Source organism: Bombina bombina, chromosome 4 (genome assembly GCF_027579735.1).
Source record: "Bombina bombina isolate aBomBom1 chromosome 4, aBomBom1.pri, whole genome shotgun sequence".
NCBI classification, from domain to species: domain Eukaryota; kingdom Metazoa; phylum Chordata; class Amphibia; order Anura; family Bombinatoridae; genus Bombina; species Bombina bombina.
Window position 1 is genome coordinate 1,038,971,819 of NC_069502.1, and position 23,974 is coordinate 1,038,995,792.

The 23,974-nt window shown below is 39.6% G+C and overlaps 1 protein-coding gene across 1 annotated transcript in view; it reads left to right on the forward strand.

The window, feature by feature from the left end:
* Nucleotides 1–15,866, forward strand: part of PAK5 (p21 (RAC1) activated kinase 5) — a 306,571-nt gene extending 290,705 nt beyond the window's left edge. The window contains exons 6-8 of the mRNA XM_053712157.1: nt 727–852; nt 2,428–2,562; nt 15,711–15,866. Coding sequence (XP_053568132.1) covers nt 727–852; nt 2,428–2,562; nt 15,711–15,866 — 417 coding nt within the window. The remainder of the gene's footprint in view (nt 1–726; nt 853–2,427; nt 2,563–15,710) is intronic.
* The last annotated feature ends 8,108 nt before the right edge of the window (nt 15,867–23,974 follow it).

Genomic DNA, 23,974 nt, shown 5'->3' on the forward strand with positions numbered 1-23,974 from the left:
GACAGCAATTTTTTTTTCTCTTTTTTAATCTCACTGAAATCAACATATGGATTTCTTTTGGTGCTGACGCTGTGATATTGACTATGTACTTTTTAGAATATGAGAGAAAGATAAATTTATTGGTATAATAAATTAGCCTTTTCTTATTTAAAGTGGTAGCAGATTAAGGCCAACAATGACACTTGTACGTTGTGTGTCTGTTTAGTCTGCACTATGAATAATTGTTGATAAGCAAATGTTCTCCCTCCATATTGGTACTAACTTGGCTATAAATTGGTTTGAAGCTGTCAAGAAAGTGTGGAATTTCAAAAGGTAAATGGAAGATTCCTAAAGGCTTTTGGGAAGATTCTACCTAACCCATGCTACATATGCAGTAGTATCAAATATGTTATCACTGAGTATGAATATATTGAATAATTTTTGTTATGGTTTTTCAACCCATCTTTACATTTAAACTAAGACTGAAAGTAAACTAATGTCTATAAAGCTTTCTTTTAGCAAAATCATTAAAAGTACAATGTCTATGTTTTATTACGTTTTTCATTTCAAGTATTTATGCTGTCATCTGTACTGTATTTTCAAAAATGATCAACCTAAATGTTTTATCTGCCAATTCAAAGAATCTTCTATGTCAATACGGAATGTCCCATAGATGTTTATGATATATCTTGTCTTACTGGAAATGAATAAATAGCAAATAAATAATGTTTTATTTATATTCTGCAGATAAAACTGTCTGATTTTGGATTCTGTGCACAAGTTTCAAAGGAGGTTCCCAAAAGGAAGTCATTGGTTGGAACCCCATATTGGATGGCTCCTGAGGTTATATCAAGACTCCCTTATGGAACTGAGGTTAGAAATGTGTCTAACTTCTTTAATTATTTTGTTTAAAAAATAATATTTTTTGATGACATATTTATATATATTTATTTTGCAGTTGTTTATTTCAGATTCTTAGGACCTAGCTTTAGTTTATAGATAATGCGCCTTCTAGTATGTAGTAATCCTTTCATATAATATTGAAAACAAGGAAATTTAACTCATGTTATTTTTCATTTGCTTTTTCAATGTCTGAAAGATTACATTCTTTTTCTACCCATCCCTTTTTTTTTTTAAACAGTAATATTATCTTAAATGTTTTGTCAAACCGAATGGCATTATTAAGTCATAATCTTACTTCTGACTTTAAGATTAAATGTCATGCAATCTTTTATTTTGAAGAAAGAAGTTAAGCATAATCCATTTTACACCTATTATACATATATAATAAAGATTGAAAAACCTTACTTCTGGGGTTGGAATGGGGATATTGTTTGCAGTGAGGATAGATTGGCATTCAGAAAGTCCAGAATAAGGAAAGGGAATAGCTACAATATCTAAAAAAAATATATAAATAGTGACTTTACTATTTTTAAACCATTCACTAAAAATGAGAAGAAAGCAGTTTGTTGTAACATGATAAAGGCAGGAAAAATGTAAAAGAGAAATGAAGTTGTTTATGATTTTTTAATACATTATAGGACAATACATTTACTTTGTTGTCTATACTTTTCACCCCATCTCATACTTAGGTTAGATTTGGGGGTCTGTAAATGTAAAAACACAAGTAGGGCTAAATGTTAGTTGCAGGTAAACTTCACTCATGATTTTGTAGTATTACGTTTTAACCCATCATATAAGATTTACATCTGCAGAAGTCCTAAAAGTAGCATAATGGTTACTGTAGCTTTGTCCACCTAATTGTGGAGGTTAAGGTTTCAGTGCGTTGAGGGTTTTCTGACACACTCACCATGGCATGGTTGTCATATTGCATGCCTTAAATCCTATATATGAGCAGGAGGCATAAAAATCACTTGTGTAAAGAGTCATCATTTGTTGTTTTAATATGTGAGGTCAGGTCTTGTTGGTTCAGGAGTTCTTGCGACAGCTAAGAATAGAGATAGTCTTGCTTTATACTCCATTATTGCAAATAGCAGGCATGAGCAAGGGTATATAATGCCCAGTAGCCTTTTAATGTTGTGCAATGCAAGAACTTAATTTTCAGTACGCTCTGTTAACGGTATAATTTGATTTTAATAGGTAGCTTTCCTGAGTCCTATAATTATAATAGGCATGCATGGATTGTTTGGGTCTTCTAATTTTGATTCTTTAGAAGATCTTTGTAAGTACATCTTAAATGTTATACCTGAACGTCATCATGCCTTTAAGGATACTTTGGGGAGTTGAAAACCCCAACTATTGGAGTAAAATCATTGACCTAGCTGTTCATTTGTTAAATAGAAAAACACTACTGAGTACAGAAGGAGCCAAGAAAATTCCATTAAGGTCATCAGAAAGAATGTAATCTTGTTCATTGTTACTAATATTTTTGAACAGGGAATTCAAATTTTACAGTCTATGTAATGCTAGTTACTTTTTTTTCTAAAGGTGGACATTTGGTCACTTGGTATAATGGTAATAGAAATGATAGATGGAGAGCCTCCATATTTCAATGAGCCGCCATTGCAGGCAATGCGCCGGATACGAGATAACTTGCCTCCACGAGTAAAAGACGTGCATCAGGTAAGGAGTTTGTATTTATAGTATAATCATTCTACCAATTAGTTTAAGAAACCTCTTGGAAATAAGTATTATACGTATTTTTTTTAAAACATTGGCCTGTTTGTTAGAAATATTTGCAGTAGTACAATCTTCAAAACAATGGAAACACAGTGGAATACCTGAATTATGTAGAACTATTTTACTCAGATGTTAAACATTATTACAAAGATGTAAATATTGTTGTTTGGTGGGAATTTAAATGTAAGTGTATTTGGAAGGTAAGCTACTGAATGATAGTGCATATATAGCTGCTTGGTTACATACTGAATGCTAGTGCAAGTATATATGCAATATATGCTACCTAGAGTAAAGAAACCAGTGATGACTTATAAGTAGCTCCATTTGCAAGTTAATCTAATGTGTTAGCCAATTTATCTGCAAATACAGTGGGGCAAAAAAGTATTTAGTCAGCCACCAATTGTGCTCCCACTTAAGAAGATGAGAGAGGCCTGTCATTTTCATCATAGGTATACCTCAACTATGAGAGACAAAATGTGGAAACAAATCCAGACAATCACATTGTCTGATTTGGAACGAATTTATTTGCATATTATGGTGGAAAATAAGTATTTGGTCACCTACAAACAAGCAAGATTTCTGGCTCTCACAGACCTGTATCTTCTTCTTTAAGAGGCTCCTCTGTCCTCCACTCATTACCTGTATTAATGGCACCTGTTTGAACTTGTTATCAGTATAAAAGACACCTGTCCACAACCTCAAACAGTCACACTCCAAACTCCACTATGGTGAAGACCAAAGAGCTGTCGAAGGACACCAGAAACAAAATTGTAGACCTGCACCAGACTGGGAAGACTGAATCTGCAATAGGCAAGCGGCTTGGTGTGAAGAAATCAACTGTGGGAGCAATAATTAGAAAATGGAAGACATACAAGACCACTGATAATCTCCCTAGATCTGGGGCTCCACGCAAGATCTCACCCCGTGGGGTGAAAATGATCACAAGAACGGTGAGCAAACATCCCAGAACCACACGGGGCGACCTAGTGAATGACCTGCAGAGAGTTGGGACCAACGTAAGAAAGGCTACCATCAGTAACACACTACGCCACCAGGGACTCAGATCCTGCAGTGCCAGACGTGTCCCCCTGCTTAAGCCAGTACATGTCCGGGCCCGTCTGAAGTATGCTAGAGAGCATTTGAATGATCCAGAAGTGTATTGGGAGAATGTCATATGGTCAGATGAAACCAAAGTAGAACTGTTTGGTAGAAACACAACTCGTCATGTTTGGAGGAGAGAGAATGCTGAGTTGCAACCAAAGAACACCATACCTACTGTGAAGCATGGGGTGGCAACATCATGCTTTGGGGATGTTTCTCTGCAAAGGGAACAGGACGACTGATCCGTGTACATGAAAGAATGAATAGGGCTATGTCCGTATGATCTATCCGGCCAAGGTTATATTAGAAGATAAGGGATCTACAGTTGTATTTAATGAAGTTGCTCAAATTAAAGAATTTGTTGCCTTAAGAATTTCAAGTTAAAACTGGTAAATCGATAAACTCATTAGGACAATTTTGTTACTTCATTGATGGTTAAGATACCCAGACTGTATGTAGATTGGTTGATTTTTCCTCTCCCCCCCCCCATTTCCCCTTTTTTTTTTTTCTTCCTCTCTCTCTCTCTTCTCCTCTCTCTCTCCTTTTGTCTTTGGTTTGGTTTGCCGTTATTTTGCTTTGTTTGGCCTTGTTCTGTTCCCTCTGTCTGGTCCTGCCTCCCTCTTCTCCCCTATATTCCTCACTTGTTTTAAGATGACAAATAGAAATAGCCAGGCAAAATATTTCTCGCTTTTTTTTTTTTTATTAATGACGGAAGTTAATATATTGTCATGGAATGTAGGTGGAATAACCTCCCCAATGAAGCGAAAACTTATAATCAAAACTCTGGCAAAAAAAAAACCTGATATTGTGTATATCCAGGAAACACATCTTAATGATATAGAATGTGCAAAGCTCAAAATTAAATGGGTGGGGGAGGTTGTAGCCGCCTCAAGCATGAATAGGAAATCTGGTGTAGCATTCCTTTTACATAAGAATTTAGATTATAAAATTCTTCATATTGATAGAGATCCAGATGCTCGATATATTATACTTCAAATTCAGATCAATCAAATTCTATTTATACTATGTAATGTATATGGTCCTAATAAAAATGCTAAAAACTTCTGGGAGAAGATAAAGAGGAAGATTTTTCCTTTTATAGATAAGAACGTGATAATAGCAGGTGATTTTAATATGACGCTACTGCCGGAACTAGATAGGTTTTGTAACAAAAAAGCTAAAGAATATAAAAAAACAGCTAAATATTTCAGGACATTTTGTGCAAAACTAAAGATGATAGATATATGGAGAACTAAAAATCCTGACTCTCTAACATATACCTGTGAATCTAAGGCACACAAATTTCTCTAGGATTGATCTTTTTTTGGTATCTGAATCTCTATCGATTGTTCATATGGTTACAGGAATTGAGGACATATGAATCTCACTATGAATCATACAGAGAAAACACAATTTTTATCTTTCCCACAACATTTTTTGAATAATCCTAGATTCTCTAACTGGCTTAAACAAAAGTGGAAGGATTACTGTACACACAATATTTCATATTTTAATAACATTAAACCCTTCTGGGAAGCTGCCAAAGCAGTTTTAAGGGGTGAAATTAAGAGTTATCTAGTATATATTAGGAAAAAAGCCAGGGCCCAAGAAAGTCAGCTATCGAATCAAGTTAGGAACACTTATAGGAATTATGTTGAACATCATTCTATAGAAAGGTGGGATATCTATCAACATGCTAGAAGAGAAAGAGATGTATTTTTACAACGCAAATCTCAAACGGAAGAGGCCAAAATTAATATACATTGTAGAGGCCAGTATGGTGACTCAACTAAATACTTAGCAAAGTTAATAAAGATTAGGAAGAAGAAGAATTACATTTCACTCATCAAAGAGAATGATATCTCTTATACGGATACCGGAGAAATTAATAGAGTCCTCTTCTCCTATTTTCAGAAATTATACTCGATGCAGACTACTAATAAAAACAATCAAGAAAGATTCTGGTCTAACATTCAGTTGCCTCAAATCCAAGAGGACGAGTTGAGATTACTTAATGCACCAATCACAGCAGAGGAAATTGATAGAATGATCACTAAGATGCGGTTAAATAAAGCGCCCGGGCCGGATTGCCTTCCGATAGAATTTTGGTACCAGAAATTACCCCAACCTTAGAAAAGCTGTTTAATAAATATTTCAATTTTGACAATGCTATCTCTTCTTATTTCTCCGCGGCTAATATCACATTAATTCTTTAGAAAGGGAAAAATCCTCAAGATCCGGCCTCTTATAGGCCGATATCTGTTCTTAACACAGATTACAAAATTCTAATGGCTATTTTAGCAGATGGACTTTCATCATTCTTAGGCAATCTCATTCATTTAGACCAAACGGGTTTTATTAAAGCAAGGTCCTCGACAAAAAACATTTGTAAAATAGTGACTTTCTTGGACTATTTTTACTACTTAAAACAAAAGGATGGGGAAAAAACTCTCATAGATGACTATGCCATTCTTTCTCTCGATACCGAAAAGGCATTTGATGCCATCATGTGGGGGCATTTATTTAAAGTATTAGAGAATTTTGGTTTTAAAAATCAATTTGTGAATTTTGTCCAAAAAATGTATACAAAACCAATTTCCTATCTTATTGTTAACGGATGTCTCTCTCAAAAAATCACTTTAGAGCGGGGAACGAGGCAGGGGTGTCCACTGTCACCCCTGTTATTTAACCTTGCATTGGAGCCTTTGGCGATTCGCTTGAGATCATTACTCAGAGGAATTAATGTGGGCCCTTATACATTAAAAACTTTGCTGTATGCAGACGATTTATTGTTATTTTTAAAGGGCTCTTCTTATTCAATACCGGCAACATTACAATGCTTAGAGGAATTTAGTTCATTTGCTGGCTATAAAGTCAACTTCAATAAAAGCGAGCTCATGTGGATAAATAAGCTCAGAACCAGCTTTCTAGATCACCCATTCAAACTGGTGGAAGAAATTACCTATTTAGGTATTGTTCTACATAAAAACCCGAAAAATTGGTATCGGCTCAATTTCTCACCTCTTTTTCAGAAAATTTAAACTGATCTCGAATTGTGGACCTCATTTCGTTTATCTATCACAGCCCGTATTAATCTGGTTAAGACAATCATCTTTCCTAAGTTGCTTTATCCTCTCCAAAATCTTCCCCTTTTTATTCTTAGCAAGGACCTTCGGAAACTATATTCTTGCTGTTCTAAGTTCATCTGGGATAATAAGAAAGCGCGCATCTCTTTGGATAGATTAATGCAAAAATTTGAGGCTGTAGGTCTTGCTTTCCCTAATTTTAAACTTTATAATTGGGCTTGTTTAATTAAAACAGCTATAGATTGGATTGTGGAAACTGAGCTAGTTTCGACATTCGAGATGGAGACCTATTTGGTCTCTCCTTACACGCTCAAGGCAATATTACATTGCCCCTTTCAATTACTACCAGGTAAATTAACTGCGTTAATCTCAATAAGGAATATAGTTATAGCATGGCAGAAATGTTGTGCAATGCTTGGTATAGATTTCACATTTTCTCACTTTCTGCCAATTATTGGAAACCCTCAGTTCTCACCTGGATGTGATCAAATAGAATTTACAAAATGGGCAGAAAAAGATCTCAAATATTTCTCTCAGATTTTTACACAAGAGGGGCAGATAATGGCATTTGAAGGCTTATCCCGTAGTTATCAGTTACCTAAAGCAAACTTTTTTGCATATTTACAAGTACGCCACTTTATCAATACTAGAAAATGGAGAGTGGGTGAGATGGCTGCGTGGTCGGATCTCAATGTATGTATTCAAAAATTTGCGTCAGGTAGTCCTTCTATTTCCCTCCTATATGACATTATGCTTTCGAAACAAGCCCAAATTTTTTTAAATAAATTAATTCTACTTTGGCTGCCTAGCTTTCCTTTAATAGATCTGGAAAAAATCAAACAATCTATGTTAAATTTAAAAAAATGTGTAATTCCTAGGAGCTGGAGAGAATCACATTTAAAACTAATTAATAATTATTATTTATCCCCAGCACGCTTAGTCAAATTATATCCTACAAGTGATGGAACTTGTCCTCGCTGTAAGAAAACTAAATCAGACTCCATACACATGTTTTGGTTTTGTCCAAAAATTTTACAACTATGGCGTAAGATAGAATACTGGTTTAATTTACACTATAAGACGGTAATCACTCTTTCAGTGAATGATATAGTGTGGTTAGCTGATTCTATTAATGGAGATTTTAAAGTAAATATCTTGAACAGTATTATTCTAGCGACTAGATATCAAATTGTAAGAAATTGGAAATCCACTATAGTCCCAAGTTTTTCACAAATTATGAAACAAATTCAAAATCAAATCATATATGAATCATTCCATTTGCAGAATACTACGGAAAAGAAAATAAAACTTTTCTTGGTAGGATGGTTTCCTATTATTAAAACCTATTCATTAGCTATACAAAAAAGTATTCTTACTCCATTTTTGTCGTCCAATCCTTTCATGGATTTAGTGGCACTGGACCTTTTTCCACACTCTTGGATAACAAATTATAGGGAAGGTTAGGGGAGGGAGGGGGGTAGGAGAGGGACGGGTGAGGTGTTTCTCTTTTCCCCCCCTTTTTTTTTTTTTTTTTTTCTCTCTCTCTTTTTCCCCTGGATGAATGTGGGGTATGGTGGGAGGGTGGGATTTGGGATAAAAAGGTAGAAAATATTTCCAACACCTTGTACAAAAATCCGATGCAGGGTTATGGCCTTATCGTTTTTTTATGAATATTGTATGATAAGAAATACTGTATTTTGTTTCTTGCTTTCTTTGTCCTTCCTATATTACTGTTTACCGGACCCTGCGTGGTACTTTAAGGTGGAATGTACTTGATTGTTGGAGATTCAAATAAATAAATATTTAAAGAATAGGGCTATGTATCGTGAGATTTTGAGTGCAAACCTCCTTCCATCAGCAAGGGCATTGAAGATGAAACGTGGCTGGGTCTTTCAGCATGACAATGATCCCAAACACATCGCCCGGGCAACGAAAGAGTGGCTTCGTAAGAAGCATTTCAAGGTCCCGGAGTGGCCTAGCCAGTCTCCAGATCTCAACCCCATAGAAAACCTTTGGAGGGAGTTGAAAGTCCGTGTTGCCCAGTGACAGCCCCAAAACATCACTGCTCTAGAGGAGATCTGCATGTAGGAATGGGCCAACATACCAGCAACAGTGTGTGATAACCTTGTGAAGACTTACAGAAAACGTTTGACCTCTGTCATTGCCAACAAATATATATATATAACAAAGTATTGAGATGAACTTTTGATATTGACCAAATACTTATTTTCCACCATAATTTGCAAATAAATTCTTTCCAAATCAGACAATGTGATTGTCTGGATTTGTTTCCACATTTTGTCTCTCATAGTTGAGGTATACCTATGATGAAAATTACAGACCTCTCTCATCTTCTTAAGTGGGAGAATTTGCACAATTGGTGGCTGACTAAATACTTTTTTGCCCCACTGTATGTATATAGTGGGAATTTTTGAACATGGTAAAAATATTAAACCAGCTCAGCACAGTAAATAAGCACCCTTATCAGGCACCATCTTCTCATCAATCCAAAGAGAAAAGTTAAAGGACCAGTAAATACAGTATATTTGCATAATCAACATGCATGATAAAAAGGCAATGCAATAGCACTAAGGGGCCAAATTATCAAGCTCCGAATGGAGCTTGATGCCCCAAACAGCAGTTATGAAGCAGCGGTCTAAAGACCGCTGCTCCATAATTGGTGCGTTGCCTATACGATCGGGCTGATTGACACCCCCTGCTATTGGCAGCAAATCTTCAGGGGGCAGCATTTCACAATCAGTTCTGGTGAACTGCTTGTGCAATGTTAAATCGGCATTCAACGATGTTTGTCTGACATGATACGCTACAGATAAATCGGCCCCTTAGTCTGAATCCACTGCATCATGTGACAGCCATCAGCCAATCACCAATGTATATATGTATATTCTGTGAATTCTTGCACATGCTTAGAAGAAGCTGGTTACTCAAAAGTGTAAATATAAAAATGCTGTGCACATTTTGTTAATAGAAGTAAATTGGAAAGTTGTTTAAAAATGCATGCTCTATCTGAATCATGAAAATGAAAATAATTTTGACTTGAGTGTCCCTTAAAATTAAAAAAAAAAAAATAGGTGCGCTAATTAAAGCATACTGAGGGCAGAATATACTCCACTGTTTTTGAAAACAGTGACTTTGCTTGCTTACACTAGCGGTATGAGGATATCACTACTTATCTAACACGAGTGATTTTTACTTTTTTGGACACTTTTGTGATTTTGAATTCGCCATGCAGTGTTGTTTGATATATGGGGGCCGATTTACTATGCCCCGAATGGGGCCAACTCGCTCTGTTTCTGCGAGATCCTTCAGGCTCGCCAGAAGCAGAGGTTAAGGGGGTGTTGATTGACACCCCCTGCTAGCAGCCGATTGGCCGCAAATCTGCAGGGGGCGGCATTGCACAAGCAGTTCACTAGAACTGCTTGTGCAATGCTGAATGCCGACAGTGTATGCTTATTAACAGCTCTTTGGCAATCAGCGTTTGGCAATCAGCTGCCTGCCTTCATTCACTCAAATCCATGTCAAAAGCGAGGCTACTATCTGTCACATTTAAAAGGCTGTGTTCCTGTTCCATGACGTAGATTCCGGTAAGATTGTTTCATTTGTTTATTGAACAGGGGGGACTGTAATCATGTTTGTTATGTGATTTTGTCTGCTATTTTGTAGTGATACTTGGGATCATGGCTTTTCGGACATAACTGCCTTACTTCATCTTTTTGCGCAATCCTAGGAACTGGCGCATTTTTTTGGCTTACACGATGCACCTTGTGACCGGGGGTGGTCGCGTTGTATTCCATTTCCGCACATTGACCGAGTGGCGACGGAGAGAGTCTGTTTATTAGTTGTCTGGTTCACAGGAGGCGGTGAGTGCCCCAGCCATTGCAGGTGTAAGGTGCCGGTAGTGTTTGCCCATGATTGCAATCTCCAAGTTATGGAGGATTCTGATTTTTTGGAGACGGATATCTCCGATTCGGGGAACACGTCTTGCGAAGAGTATGAAATGGCCAGGGTTATCCATGCCCATCAGTTATGTTCTGATTGCCATTCTAGAGTACTCTTTTCCCCTGTATCAGAGAATTTAGAGTGCGTTGAGCCATTCACCCTTGAGGATCCCATGTCCCGGGAGGCGCGTGTCCCAGAGCCTTCTTTTGCTATGCAAGCAGGTGTCCCTATGGCCGTTACTCCTTCTCAGGAAGGTGGCTTGTTTCCTCCAGATGTACCAGCACGGTTCCGCTTGGCCATATTTATGGCACTGGCACATTTATATCTCCATAATGAGGTATTTTTAAGATACTGTCCGTGTTCTGTTAACCGGGATTCGTCGGGCGTGGGATCGCCTGAGTCAGTTAGACCTTCTGGGGAAGTGATGGCCTCTGAGGCTTTGACCCGGCAGGTGATCATTTTGCCTTCCGTTATAGACTGGCACATCTTTGTGTTTTGTTAAAGCATATTTTGGGGGTGCTGGAGGATTTCAGCCCTACTGGGCCGAGAGATCCTTGGTCTTCTGTGCCGGACGGCAAACTGGATTAGACATGTGGGGATGAAGCAATCTCTTTATCGTCTCTGTTTTTCTTTCTTTAAGTATCTTTTCCAGTTCTGAGCTTGGGCCTCTAATTGACTGGTCCGGTTGGCGTGCTGTTTTTTCTTGGGCGTTCACCCTAGGGTACTGCCTTCATTTTATTTAATCCAGTTAGGATATATTTGATTTGTTTTTAAAATCTCATGTCTGCTATAATTTTCCAGTTTGGGAACATTCTTTCTCTGGAACTGATACTTGCAATTTTGTGGTCGCGTGCGCACTTCCTTGGAGGCTGCGCGTTTCCTATATCAGAACTTAGTTATGATTATAGTTTATGTTTTCGATCCCTCTGGGGCTTCATTTTTTTCTTTGACCTTGGACAGTTTCAGGGGTTCCTTGTGCCAGGCAGGTACTGGTCGGGCGCTAGCTGCTGGTCCTTAAGGTTCATGTCACCCACGTGGTGCCGGTGTGCTGGTTATCCTGTTTGGTGTCGAGTCAATCACTTTATTGGAGTGTTTGTTTTATGTTTTATTTATCCATTACTTGAGGGGGTGTTTTCGTTTCTTATACGTCAACTTGCTCCTCGTCCTCGATGAATGGACTATCGTAGGGATTGTATATATCCTCTGCGATTCCTTATGTGGGGATTCGTCTATGATTCCTCATGGGTTCTGGAGGTTTTGCATCGGAACCGAAGTTCTCCATTCCCAGGGGGTTTGGAGGTTCGGATTACCGCTGGACAGTTGGGGTACCAATGGAGATGACGATTTTCGTTTCAATCTTGGTATTTTCCAGGTGTCTGTTTCCTTGTAGCCCAGGTGCAGGTGCCCCTCGAGGTTGCTGGGACTGGTTTTTCCCTTCTTGAGTGGTCTGGTCATCTGAGTCCGGGAGTTCGGAAATGTCCGTCCCTCCCCTTTTTCTGTATATTGCGCGCTCTCATAAGGTGGGGCGCAGGGGTTGAGTTTCTCCTCTTTTTTTCCGGCAACAGCCTCTGATCTGCTTCTCAGCGGGAATTGAGGGGTTGCCTATGTTATTCCTGGTACAGGATTTCTAGGAGGTTGATCCTGTGAGGATCTTTGACTCTCCAACTAAGAGCCTAGTGGGTCGCTTAATTGCCCACATGGCTAAAGTTGTGTGTTGAATCCAGCTATTGTGGCATGTTCTCCGTTTTGGGGAGCCCTGTCCCGGATAAACTCTGGGGTCCCTGAACTGGGAGTGTTGCACTCGAACCTCTAGGAGCTCTTGTTTTCTGGGGTTGCAAGCGGAGGGTCCAGGGTTCAGATCCACCTATGGGTGCGGATTGCCATCTCAGAGGCCTTTCTAGAGGTCTGTCTAGGATCCTGATATGAGTCTCTTGTGAGTGTCCAACGTTCAAGGACATTGGGGTGTGCTAGGCGCAACCTAGAGTACCCTTCTTCGTAGGAGGCAACTTGGTGATTTCTCAGGAGGTACGGCCTGTCCCCCGTTTCGAGGGGTCTGGCCTAGGGCCATATCTTTTGTCTGAGATTTTGGGGTCCAGGTCTCTGCGCTCGGTCCTGGGCAGTTTAGTTTCAATCTTTAGGGTTTAGAACGTCCGCTTGTCCCTTCGGGGAGTTGGTTTTTCACTCTCATGGGAGATTTGGTGTTTGCCTGAAGGTCAGTTTGCTGCCTTTCAGGTGGATCTTCAGTTGTCGCCAGTGGCAACTTTTGCATTTAAGGCTTGAGATTGTTTGTCTTGACTGAGCTGGTAGTAATGACCGTTGGGTTATTACTCAATGGTATTGTTTTACCATTCTCTTTGGTCTCTTCGCCTTGCCTACGCCTGGAGAAGTGGTCTCCTTGGCTTTGTCCTTTTGGGGAGGATTTAGAAATATACTGTTTCCATGGAGACCCTGTGGGTCCTTATCTTCTTGATCAAGGATTCTTTTCTTCCCTCCTTGCGTGTGGAATATCAGGGGGGATGGCTCTGGTACTAGGGTATCGTGGTAGCTCTGTGCCCTTTCTTCCCTTTTGGGATTGTTCCTTCTTAGAGACGGGGACTGTGTATGGGTTTCGTAACCCGAACATGTAGAGCCAGCTGTTGTAGCCTGATGGTTAGCTTCACTGCCTAGCAAGTGGAAGGTTTGCAGTTTGAAACCAGCTGCAGCTACTTGCACTTGGAATGTGTGATAGCAAGCTGTATTTTTCTGTCATGCATTTGTGATAGCTTGCCAGCTGCTATTAATTTGGTTAGAAGGTTTTCCAATGTGTAGTTTCCTCTTAGGACCTCCACTCTCTTTGGAGGCGGATGTTCACAGCCCTTTTTTGGGTTGGGTCCGTTTCTTGGAGGGGAGGTCGGGGATCTGTCTGCTCTCTTTGGTCTGACGTGTACTTTTGTTGTCCCTGTTATCCTCCCTGCTGGGGGGGGGGGGGGGTTCACGGGTGTTCCTTCCTCCATTGGTTGCATTGCTGCTGGTGTTGGTTGTCTTCTGGGATCTGGACTTTCCTGGTTGGGAGTTACCGTCGATAATTTGTCACTCTCTATGGGAAGGGGTCCCATGCTGACTTAGGGTCAGCTTTGCTGCCCTAGAGATGGATCTCACAAGTTTCTGTCAGTTGTGGTTCTGTGTTTCACAGAGCGCCCTCTTTTTCTGCTGGGACAGTTAGTTTTTCCATCCTGTCGGTGAGCTCTGTGTTTTTCCTTCAGTCCTAATATAGGTTTCCTACCTATATGTGGCTAGTTTTAGCGGTTGTGTCTGCTAGACTAGGGTTCAGTGGGGAGCTTGTGGCTTCCTTGGAGCACCATATGTTTTATGGTGTTGTGTCAGGGGATCTGTGGAGGGATTTTGTTCTTCCTCGTGATCGCTCTCTCATGGTTTGGGAGTGTCTCTTTGGGAGTTGGACTTTATAGTGAGTTCTTTTCCCTGGGTGGTTGTTCTGTAAAAACCTTAATTTCGCTTTGTTTTGGGGTTTCTTACCCTATTCTGACGGTCCTTTGGATCTCCTTTTAGGTACTCCATTCTCCCCTTCGGGGGTAGGTGGAGGTGCTTTTCCTTAGGATAAGTTAGTGCGATTTTGGAGCCTGCAGGACTTGGCTCCTTGGGGGCTTTTACTCAGTGGAATATAAGGATTTTGAGTGGTCTCCAGCACGGCATGCCGGTTGTTTATCTGATGGACAGTTATTTTTGTTTTTCAGATTTTATGGGTAATTTCAGGCTGTGGTGCCCTTCGAAGGGGCCGCCTTCTGTACCCGCCCTTTGTTTGCATTCATTGTCCTCTATAGCTTTGGTATTGGTTTCCCAAAAGCCCAATGAATGCAGCTGTGGACTCTTCCCGTTTAAGATGAAAAACTTAAATTATGCTTACCTGATAATTGTCTTTTCTTCTGACGGGTCCACAGCTCCCCGCCCGTGTTTTTCTAAGAGGTGGCTGTAATTTAGTTTCTTCTTCTGGCACCTTTTTCACCATGATATTTCTCCTACTGTTTCTTGTTCCCTCATCAGAATGACTGGGGATGAGGGAAGTGGGGGAGGTATTTAAGCCTTTGGCTGGGGTGTTTTTGCCTCCTCCTGGTGGCCAGGTTCTGAATTCCCAAAAGTAATGAATGAAGCCATGAACTCTTCTCGTCAGAAGAAAAGAAAATTATAAGGTAAACATAATTGAAGTAATTCTGCCCTCAGAGTGCTTTAATTAGCGTACCTATTTGAGTTTTTATTTAGAACTCTTGAACATGTTCATTAAGCGTTGGTGTCTTAGAAAGTGAGCACATGATAAGACACTTTGATAAATGGAAGAAATTGGAAAACTTGTTTTTTTATTGCATGCTCTTTCTAACTCATGAATGATTACTTTAACTCTAGTGTCCCTTTAATCTCTTTGCTGGAATGTAACTTCCAAGCTGTGAATATGGTGGCAGGAAGTGGTATCTGGTTTTATATGTTTTATGTTTTTGGTGACTAGGTGTAGCGCAGCCATTGCCATGTTGTTTTGACTCTTGTCACAGCAAATAAAAAAAGCAAGAAACTTCATATAATATGGAGGGAGGTGGAGTGTTTAAAGGAACTAGCAATCACCTCTTTCTTAGATGCCCTTCGATAGTCAGTTCCCTTCTTAAAGAAGCGTAGAGAAGTGTAATAAAATTATGCTATTTCACTTATGCTATATTTTTATTACAGAAGTGCTGACTCTGAAGTTTGCATAGATTAGGTGGTGGTGTGACTGAATTTTCCATGTGTGTTTGAGAGCGGTGGAGAAAAATGTCTGCCTGTGCTATGCCTGCAAATATATTCTTTGGACTTATGTTACTTTCCATATAATTATGTCTGTGGTACCAGTTCTGTTTGTCTAGCTGTGTATAATCTGCTGTACGTAGAGTTAACTCCTTCAAATCTTTGAATTTTCTTTCTCAGGTTTCTTCAGTACTTCGTGGATTTTTAGATTTGATGTTGGTGAGAGAACCTTCCCAGAGAGCAACAGCACAAGAACTCTTAAGACATCCATTCTTGAAACTCTCAGGACCCCCTTCATGTATCATACCACTAATGAGGCAATACAGACACCACTGATCTCATATTAAAGTCATGTTAAAGACAGAACAGAAGAGTTTTGGCATACCTAGAAACTGAAGCAGCTTCTTCATATCAAAACTGCCTATGATACTGTCATTTTGACAATGACATGCTTGGGGTGTACTGTATCAAAAACCTCACTTTTCACAGGTTTTATTTTTTGTTTTCTAATTGAAAATGCAGAATTTTTACTAGGGTTCTTTTAAATTGAATTTAGATATTGATAATCATTAAAAAACACACACACACACACATACCCAGTGCTTATTTGAACAAAGGGAGTTACATGGCATTTCTTTAAAACTAAAAATCCTTCTTTGAGGTAAAATGCACTTTTTTTCAAAAGTAGGAGTGTATTGTATTTTGAAATGAATTTGTAATTTTCTGTATAATACTTTTGATAATTTGCAGTTTTTTGATGTTATGTAAAACATTGTGCCAGTTCAAAACCAGGTGTAATTTACCAAACGTTTTCAGAAATTCCTACTTTTATAATCATTTTGAAAATGATAATGCCTCCGTTTTAATGTTAACTGTGTCCCATTTGCTTACATAGAAATTCAAGGCATAGCTTCTACCTTTCGCCATCCGAGTGATTTGCAGTATTGTTTTTCACTGTTTTAAGACATTTAGAAATTGCCGTTTGTTGCTAAATACTAAATACTAACGTGAATATATGAAGTCATTATATTGGCAGAGGATTAATTATCCAAACAAGTTAAAAGAACATAATACTTTGTCTTTCAATTTATAAAGCTTAATATTACAATTGTGAGTATTTGCATATTCCTGTTGAGGAAGTTGTAAAATCAGGTTAGGCCTAAGTTATTTTTATACCTCAGATGCCATATGTAAAAAAAAAAAAAAAAAACTTCTTCAAACTTTTCTTAATTTATTTTTTGTCAGTTATGTAAACTGCTGTTCATACTTTTATTTGTTCTGGATTATAAGTGTCTCAAATAAATTAATTTAATATATTTATGTTCCATAGAAAATGTGTTTTTATTATCCCAGTTGGCTGCAGCAGTCATTCTACTAAGCGGGTATTTTCCAAATTTCCTTCATGATGCCGTTGTGACAATGTTGTAGGATGTGTTTGGATTTATTCACTTGTGCAGCTGTCTATATATATATATATATTTATTTTATTTTATTTTGTCAAAAGTGGATGACTACACATTTGTGTTGCTCGTTGAATGAACCTGCATGTCAATGCTAGGCCTAAATAGCTTTGTGTTTTGCAAACACTTGAATCATAATTATTTCAATGCAAAATAAACTTTATTTAATAATGAGTATGTTTGTGTTTACTTCAACATTAATAAACATTAACAAATATATATAACTTAAATTATGCTTGCCTGATCATTTTCTTTTCTTCAGATGGAAAGAGTACACAGCTGCATTCATTACTTTTGGGAAATAAGAACCTGGCAACCAGGAGGAGGCAAAGACACCCCAGCCAAAGGCTTAAATACTCCTCCCACTTCCCTCATCCCCCAGTCATTCTGCAGAGGAACAAGGAACAGTAGAAGAAATACCAGGGTGAAAAGGTGCCAGAAGAATAAAAAATAACAGACGCCCCACAGAAAAAAACGGACAGGGAGCTATGGACTCTTTCCATCTGAAGAAAAGAAAATTATCAGGTAAGCATAATTTAAGTTTTTCTTCATTACTTAGCTGCATTCATTACTTTTGGGAAAACAGGAGGGTACAATAGGCGGCCCATTCTGAGGGCACCAGGCCTGAAAAAAACACAACCAAACCCCGCTTCGACCGAAGCCGGGAAAAAAACTAGAAAGGAAAAGTCCCCAAGGAGACTGACCCACAGATAGTCCAGAGGCCAAACTAGAGACCGCAAAAGCAGACTCACTGAGCCAACACTCCTCCAGGAGAGACCGTCGCCCCGCAGTTGGTCCCCACACAACCCTTACTAGCCCCAGTAGTAACAGCCAAAGTCCCCAAAAGGGAGAGGACAAGGAGAAACCACAGGGATACCCAAAGGGTACAGCAAGTTCCCATAAAGCAAAAACCCATTTAAAAGAAAGCTAAGCCCACAGAGACCCAAATGGGTCCTGAGAATAAGGTGATACAACACCCAGACCAAGCAGAACCACAAGGTTCAAAACCGGGAATCGGCAAGGAGAAGAAAACATCTCCAAAACATCGTGCAACTGCACTGAAAAAGAGAGCTGAAGACGAAGTCCAAATACTGAGCAAACAGAAACAATACGTGTAGCAAACCCAGAAGATAAACATCTGAATCCAGTAACACGCTGCCATCCGTAGGAAGACACGGAAGAAAATACTATCCATAAGGAAGGAGCTGCTGAAGAAAATATCAGATTGCCAAACCTCCAAGACAGAGGGCACACTCCAGGCAATCGAAGCCGCCAGACCTGCTCACAGATCTCAAAAAGGGGAGAAGCACAAAACCTAAAAAAAAGGCCTACTGGCACCCCCAAGACCTGAGGATGAGCAACAGATCTCAGATCCTACACCTAACCGGACCAGCCCAAGCAACAGCAGATCTGAAATCAGGGGAACAAAAGAGACCCCAAGACCAGCCCCCAAGAGGGCGGAAGAATGGGCACAGCCACTCCAACAGAGCTTGGGTGCCAACCCAAAAACTCCTCCTTAGAGACAGTCGAACAGGTTTTAGACCCAATGAGATCTAGCACACCACCCAACTAAAGTCTCAACGTGGAGCCAGCAGCTCCCCAGATGGAAAGGAACAACTCGAAAAGCAGACCGTTCCCCAAACCAGATAAAACATTGGTTCCAACCTCCCGTACACAGGAGAGGCCCCTAAAATAAGAACCATAAATCCTAAAGAAGGACAACTAACCCCCTGAAAAGAGAGCATCGATAAGCACCTGCCCATAAGACAGGAAGCCAGAGGCCGAACCGAGAGAACTCAAGCCCACGCCACTGATGAACACGGAAAGAACCCCTTAAAAAACTAACTTGCCAACACACATGCAAGGCGCAATAGCTACAGCTGAACAACTGCAAACCGCCCGCTTGCTATGCAGCAAAGCCCACCATCAGGTTACATCAGTTGGCTGTCCCAAGGGAACCATATCGTCCAGCACATGACGAGCCCCAAAGAGCCCCTACTCTCAGGAAATCTGGCAAAGTTGTAAAACAGCCAGAACAAGGGCTAAGCCCAAGTACCCTGGAAACTGGAGCACCCTGAACCAGCCCTAATATCATAAAGGCCCAGTAACATCCCACAGCAGAATCCACAAGTGAAAACATTGAGTGAAACACTCAACAACCGAAAGAACCAGGACAGGAAGGTCCGAGCCCCACAAATGTTTATAATAAATAACATTCCAGGAACATAAACCCCATCTGATATAGAAAACAGACCCACAGGGGAAAATCTAGATAACAAGAGCAAGTCCCGACCCAAAGGGAAGAGACCACCCCTTGCAGGAGCCCACTCCAAGTCACCCAAACAGAGCACAGCAAGTCTCCACATCACCTCAGATGCGAAATAAGAGGACAGAAAACATGGGTAGAGATGCCACAATAGACAGCAATACCTGAACCATATGAGTGGAAAGGCCACTAAGGACCTCTTCTACCCAAGAAGGAGATGCAGAGCATTCCCAACTCCGGGAAGGGACCCCTAAATGGAGCCCAGAGACACCACACTGTCTAATGTCCCTAACAGGGAACAACCAACTCCCAAAGGGAAATCCAGGTCCCCAGAAGGTGACCCGATCCACCAGGAGAAATGGATATAGTCTAAAAAGGTTCCAATGGAGAAGAGAACCACTAAAGGAACAAGTCCCAATAAGGACTATTCCCAGAGCCTTGAAAAGCAAAACCGTCCAGACTGGCGGAAAAGAGGCGCTAAACCCTCCACCTTCTAACCACGTGGGAAGGAATACTCTAGGTCCCAAGGATATCGGAAGCAACAGAGAGTGACTCAGTGGAAATTCACTGACCAAACCATCAGATAGATGGCTATTAAGGACTGAAACAATCCTGTGAGCCGCACGGACCCGCAAGTCTGCTCAAGAAAGCATAGCTGAAACTTGTAAAATAAAATAACACAAATAAAAATGTGAGAACTTGGTGCCTCAACCTGACCAGCAAGGTAGAACAGAGGTGCCAAGTGTCTGAATATGCTTCAGAGAGGCAAACCGAAGGTTAATCGCCTAAGAAGAACAGAAATACCCACAGGACCAGCCTAACGGAGACCCTGTTCTTCCACAAAACTGGGAAGGATCTCGATAACAAGACTAAAAGGAGATTACATCATCCCTGCATGTCTGAGGTAACACTCAGGAACAGTTACACCCGCAGGAAACTGCACATGCCCTCTCATGGCCGGGAGACCCGGGACAATAGGGCACAAACACAATCGCAAATAAACATCTGGACTTTGTAGACTAGCAATCGCCAAAAGTATGTAAAAGCAAAAACGTGCTGCAACCTCCGGGGGGAACAATCCACCCTCCGAGGAGGGGTAAACATAACCTGGGTGTGAGGTTTGATTAAAAGTAAATATTATGGTATAGTGATTAGAATATTATTTATATATATTTGAGTTCTCAATCATTGAGTGTCTTATAATAGCAGATGCATTTAAATTAAGTTCAGTTGAATTCAAGTATGATTCTCGGATTAACCCCTTAGGAGAGCTGTATAGAAAGTAATCACTGCAAAGCATATGTGATAGCAAAAAGTCTGAATATGACATGTGATAGTAACTGTTTCAGCGAGTAAGAGCAATTATGAGCAGACATAAGTTGAAATGAACTTGAAGTAAGGTAAGTAAAAACAAACAGGTTTGTCCTGGAGTGGGAGGACGCAAGATCTGATATCAGAAATAAATAAAGTATTACATAAACAGAGCAAAGTATCAAAACAGTGAATATGATTCATGAAATTACTAGAAAAACAGACTTAGCAGATGTAAATAGTACTAGAGTACCTTAGTATTTGTAGATGAGGAGCTGCAGTGCTGAAAAGGCTGCAAATCGATGTTTAGGCTTCTGCTTTTAGTAAGTAAATAAATGCATCGATCTGGAAATGTAGGAGAATCTGCAAAAGTAAACTTGTAGAGACCTTGACAGATTTATTAGGAAATCTGATAGTAAAGTTATTTGTAATCCGTTTTAGGAGAGCTCAGGAACAGACAAGTGCTTCAGCAAACACAAATCAATACTAAGCACCTGGTAGTGGGTGTGTACTCTATTTAAAGGGAAAGTAAGAGAGTGATGTCTCCAAGGTAAAAGAGAAGATTTAAAGGGGAAGTACTTAAAGAAATTAGTCCTGACAGGACCCCCTCTTCAAGCAAGCTGTTCCAGCTTGCTTGAAGAGGGGGTCCAATGAACTAAGTTCCAATGAACTAAGTATTGCAACTGCCCTCTGTAGTATCGTGAATCGATTATGGAGTCAATTTCGAATTCTTCAGAGTCAACAGTGGCCAAGGGAGGTAACACGGTCTGAGTCTGTCTCATAGAGTTATAAGGCTTGACTAAGGAGACATGGAAAGTAATATGAATTTTCATACTAGAGGGCAGATCTAGTGTGAGTGCATTTTCATTAACAACTCGAAGAATAGGAAAGGGTCCGATGAAAAGCCTTGCTAGCCTCTTTGAAGGTATTTGGAGTCTCAGATTTTTAGTGGAAAGCCAAACTTTATCTCCTTGTTTGTAGTTAGGTGGAACTCTCCTCCGGAGATCGTAATAATGTTTTTGAGAAACTTGGGCATCTTCAATATTCCTTTGTATCATCTTGAAGTTATCTAGTAGAGAATTGGTGATTTCATCTACTAATGGTGAATCCGTGGTATTAGAAGGTGACAAGTTAAAGGTAGGGTGATATCCGTAATTTGCGTAGAAAGGTGTCATTTTGGTAGATGAATTCACTGAATTGTTATAAGCATATTCGACCATGTGTAGGAACTGTGTCCAATCTTCTTGATGATAAGAGCAGTAGCATCTAAGATACTGTTCCAACCATTGATTGTCTTTCTGCTTGAACGTAAGTTTGTGGGTGAAATGAGGTAGAAAAGCGATGATTTATTTGTGTGTTCTTGCATAAATTCGTGCAAAATTGTGAGGTAAACTGAGTACCTCTGTCCGTGGTGAGTATAGGAGGTATACCATGGAAGCGAACGATATGTTTCAAGAAGAGAGTTGCATTTTCAGCTGAAGGGGAGTTTGTGGTAAGCAATGAAATGAGCCATCTTAGTGAATATGTCAATTACTACAATAATGGTATTATGATTTTTAGAGTTTGGTAGTTCTACTATGAAATCCATGGCAACATGTTGCCAAGGCTTGTTTGGGATAGGTAAAGGCATTAGTAATCCATATACTCTCCTTTTTTCAGATTATGATGTTGTACAGATAACACATGATTGTATATAGTCTTGAATTGTTTTCTTCATCTTAGGCCACCAAAACTCTCTTGAGAGTTGTTCATGGGTTCAGTTAATTCCTGGATGTCCAGACATTGGAGAATCATGATAATCTTCTAAAAGTTTTGTTCTTGATTCAGGTGGTATATATAATTTGTTTCCAAAATAATAAAGTACATCTGCATCTTTTACTACAGAAGAATGTGGTAAGTTCTGATCATTATTCAAGTTGGTCTTTAATTCTCTGATAAATTGGCATGAGAGTCCAATAAACCTTTCAGCAGGAATGATGGAAGTTACGTTTGGTGGTAATTTAGGTTTCAAATCTTTCCTGGAAAGGGCATCAGCTTTTCCATTTTTTGAAGCTGGTCGATAAATGATATTGAAATTGAATCTTGAGAAATACAAACTCCAACGCACTTGACGGGAAGAAAGGGTTTGTTGGTTTGAAGAAACTGGAGACTCCTGTGATCAGTATAGATTATTATAGGTAATTCAGTACCCTCCAGTAAATGTCTCCAGTGTTCAAGAGATTTTCTTATGGCTAAGAGCTCTTTATCCCCAATGGCATAGTTCATCTCAGCGGTATTCATCATAGTTGAATAATATGCAACAGGATGTAAAGGTTCTGTCAGGGATCTCCTTTGTGATAACACTGCTCCTATGGCATAGTCTGAAGAATCAACTTCTAAAATGTACTGGAGTTTGGGGTCTGGGAATATTAGTATGGGTGCAGTAGTAAAACAGGGTTTTAACTGCTCACATGTGTGAGTTGCTTCTGGGGTCCAATGATAAGGAGTAGTAGTGCTAGTTAATCTGGTGAGTGGTTTGACTATTTTAGAAAAACCCTTGATAAATTTTCGGTAGTAATTAGAAAAGCCTAAGAAACTTAATTCCTTTTTGTCATTTGGGATATTCCATTCTTTTATGGTGTCAACTTTATTGTCTTGCATTTTAATGCCAGAGGGAGATATGGTATAACCAAGAAAAGAAATTTCCTTTGTGTGGAATACACATTTCTCTGGTTTTGCATACAAGCTATGGGTACGAAGCCTGGATAACACCCAGCGAACGTGTTTGATGTGATCTTGTATGTTGTCGGAATAAATAAGAATGTCATCGAGATATATAACCATACAGACATCAAGTAGATCATGAAAAACATCATTGATGAAGTATTGGAAACTGGCAGGTGCATTGCACAATCCAAAGGGCATAACCAGATATTCGTAAAGTCCGTATCTTGTCCTGAAGGCGGTTAACCACTCATCTCCCTCTCTTATGTGTATTAAATTATAGGCTCCCCTTAAGTCAAGTTTGTTGAAGATGGTGGCATGATGTAGTCATTCTATGAGCTCTGGAATCAAAGGCAAGGGATATCTATTTTTAATAGTTCTCTTGTTGAGCTCACGGTAATCTATGATTGGTCTGAGAGTGGTGTCCTTATTCTTCACAAAAAACATTCCAGCTCTGGCTGGTGATGAAGATGGTCTAATAAAGCCTTTTTGTAGATTTTCTTCTAAATACTCTTTTAAGTGTTCTAGTTCAGGCTGACTAAGAGGATAAAGGTGCCCATAAGGGACTGTTGCACCAGGCTGTAAGTCAATTGGGCAATCATATATGCGATGGGGTGGAAGACTTTCTGCCTGTTTTTTGCTGAAGACAATATTCACCTGGAAGAAACTGATCATCTTTTATTGTTTGCAAAAGCATATGATGT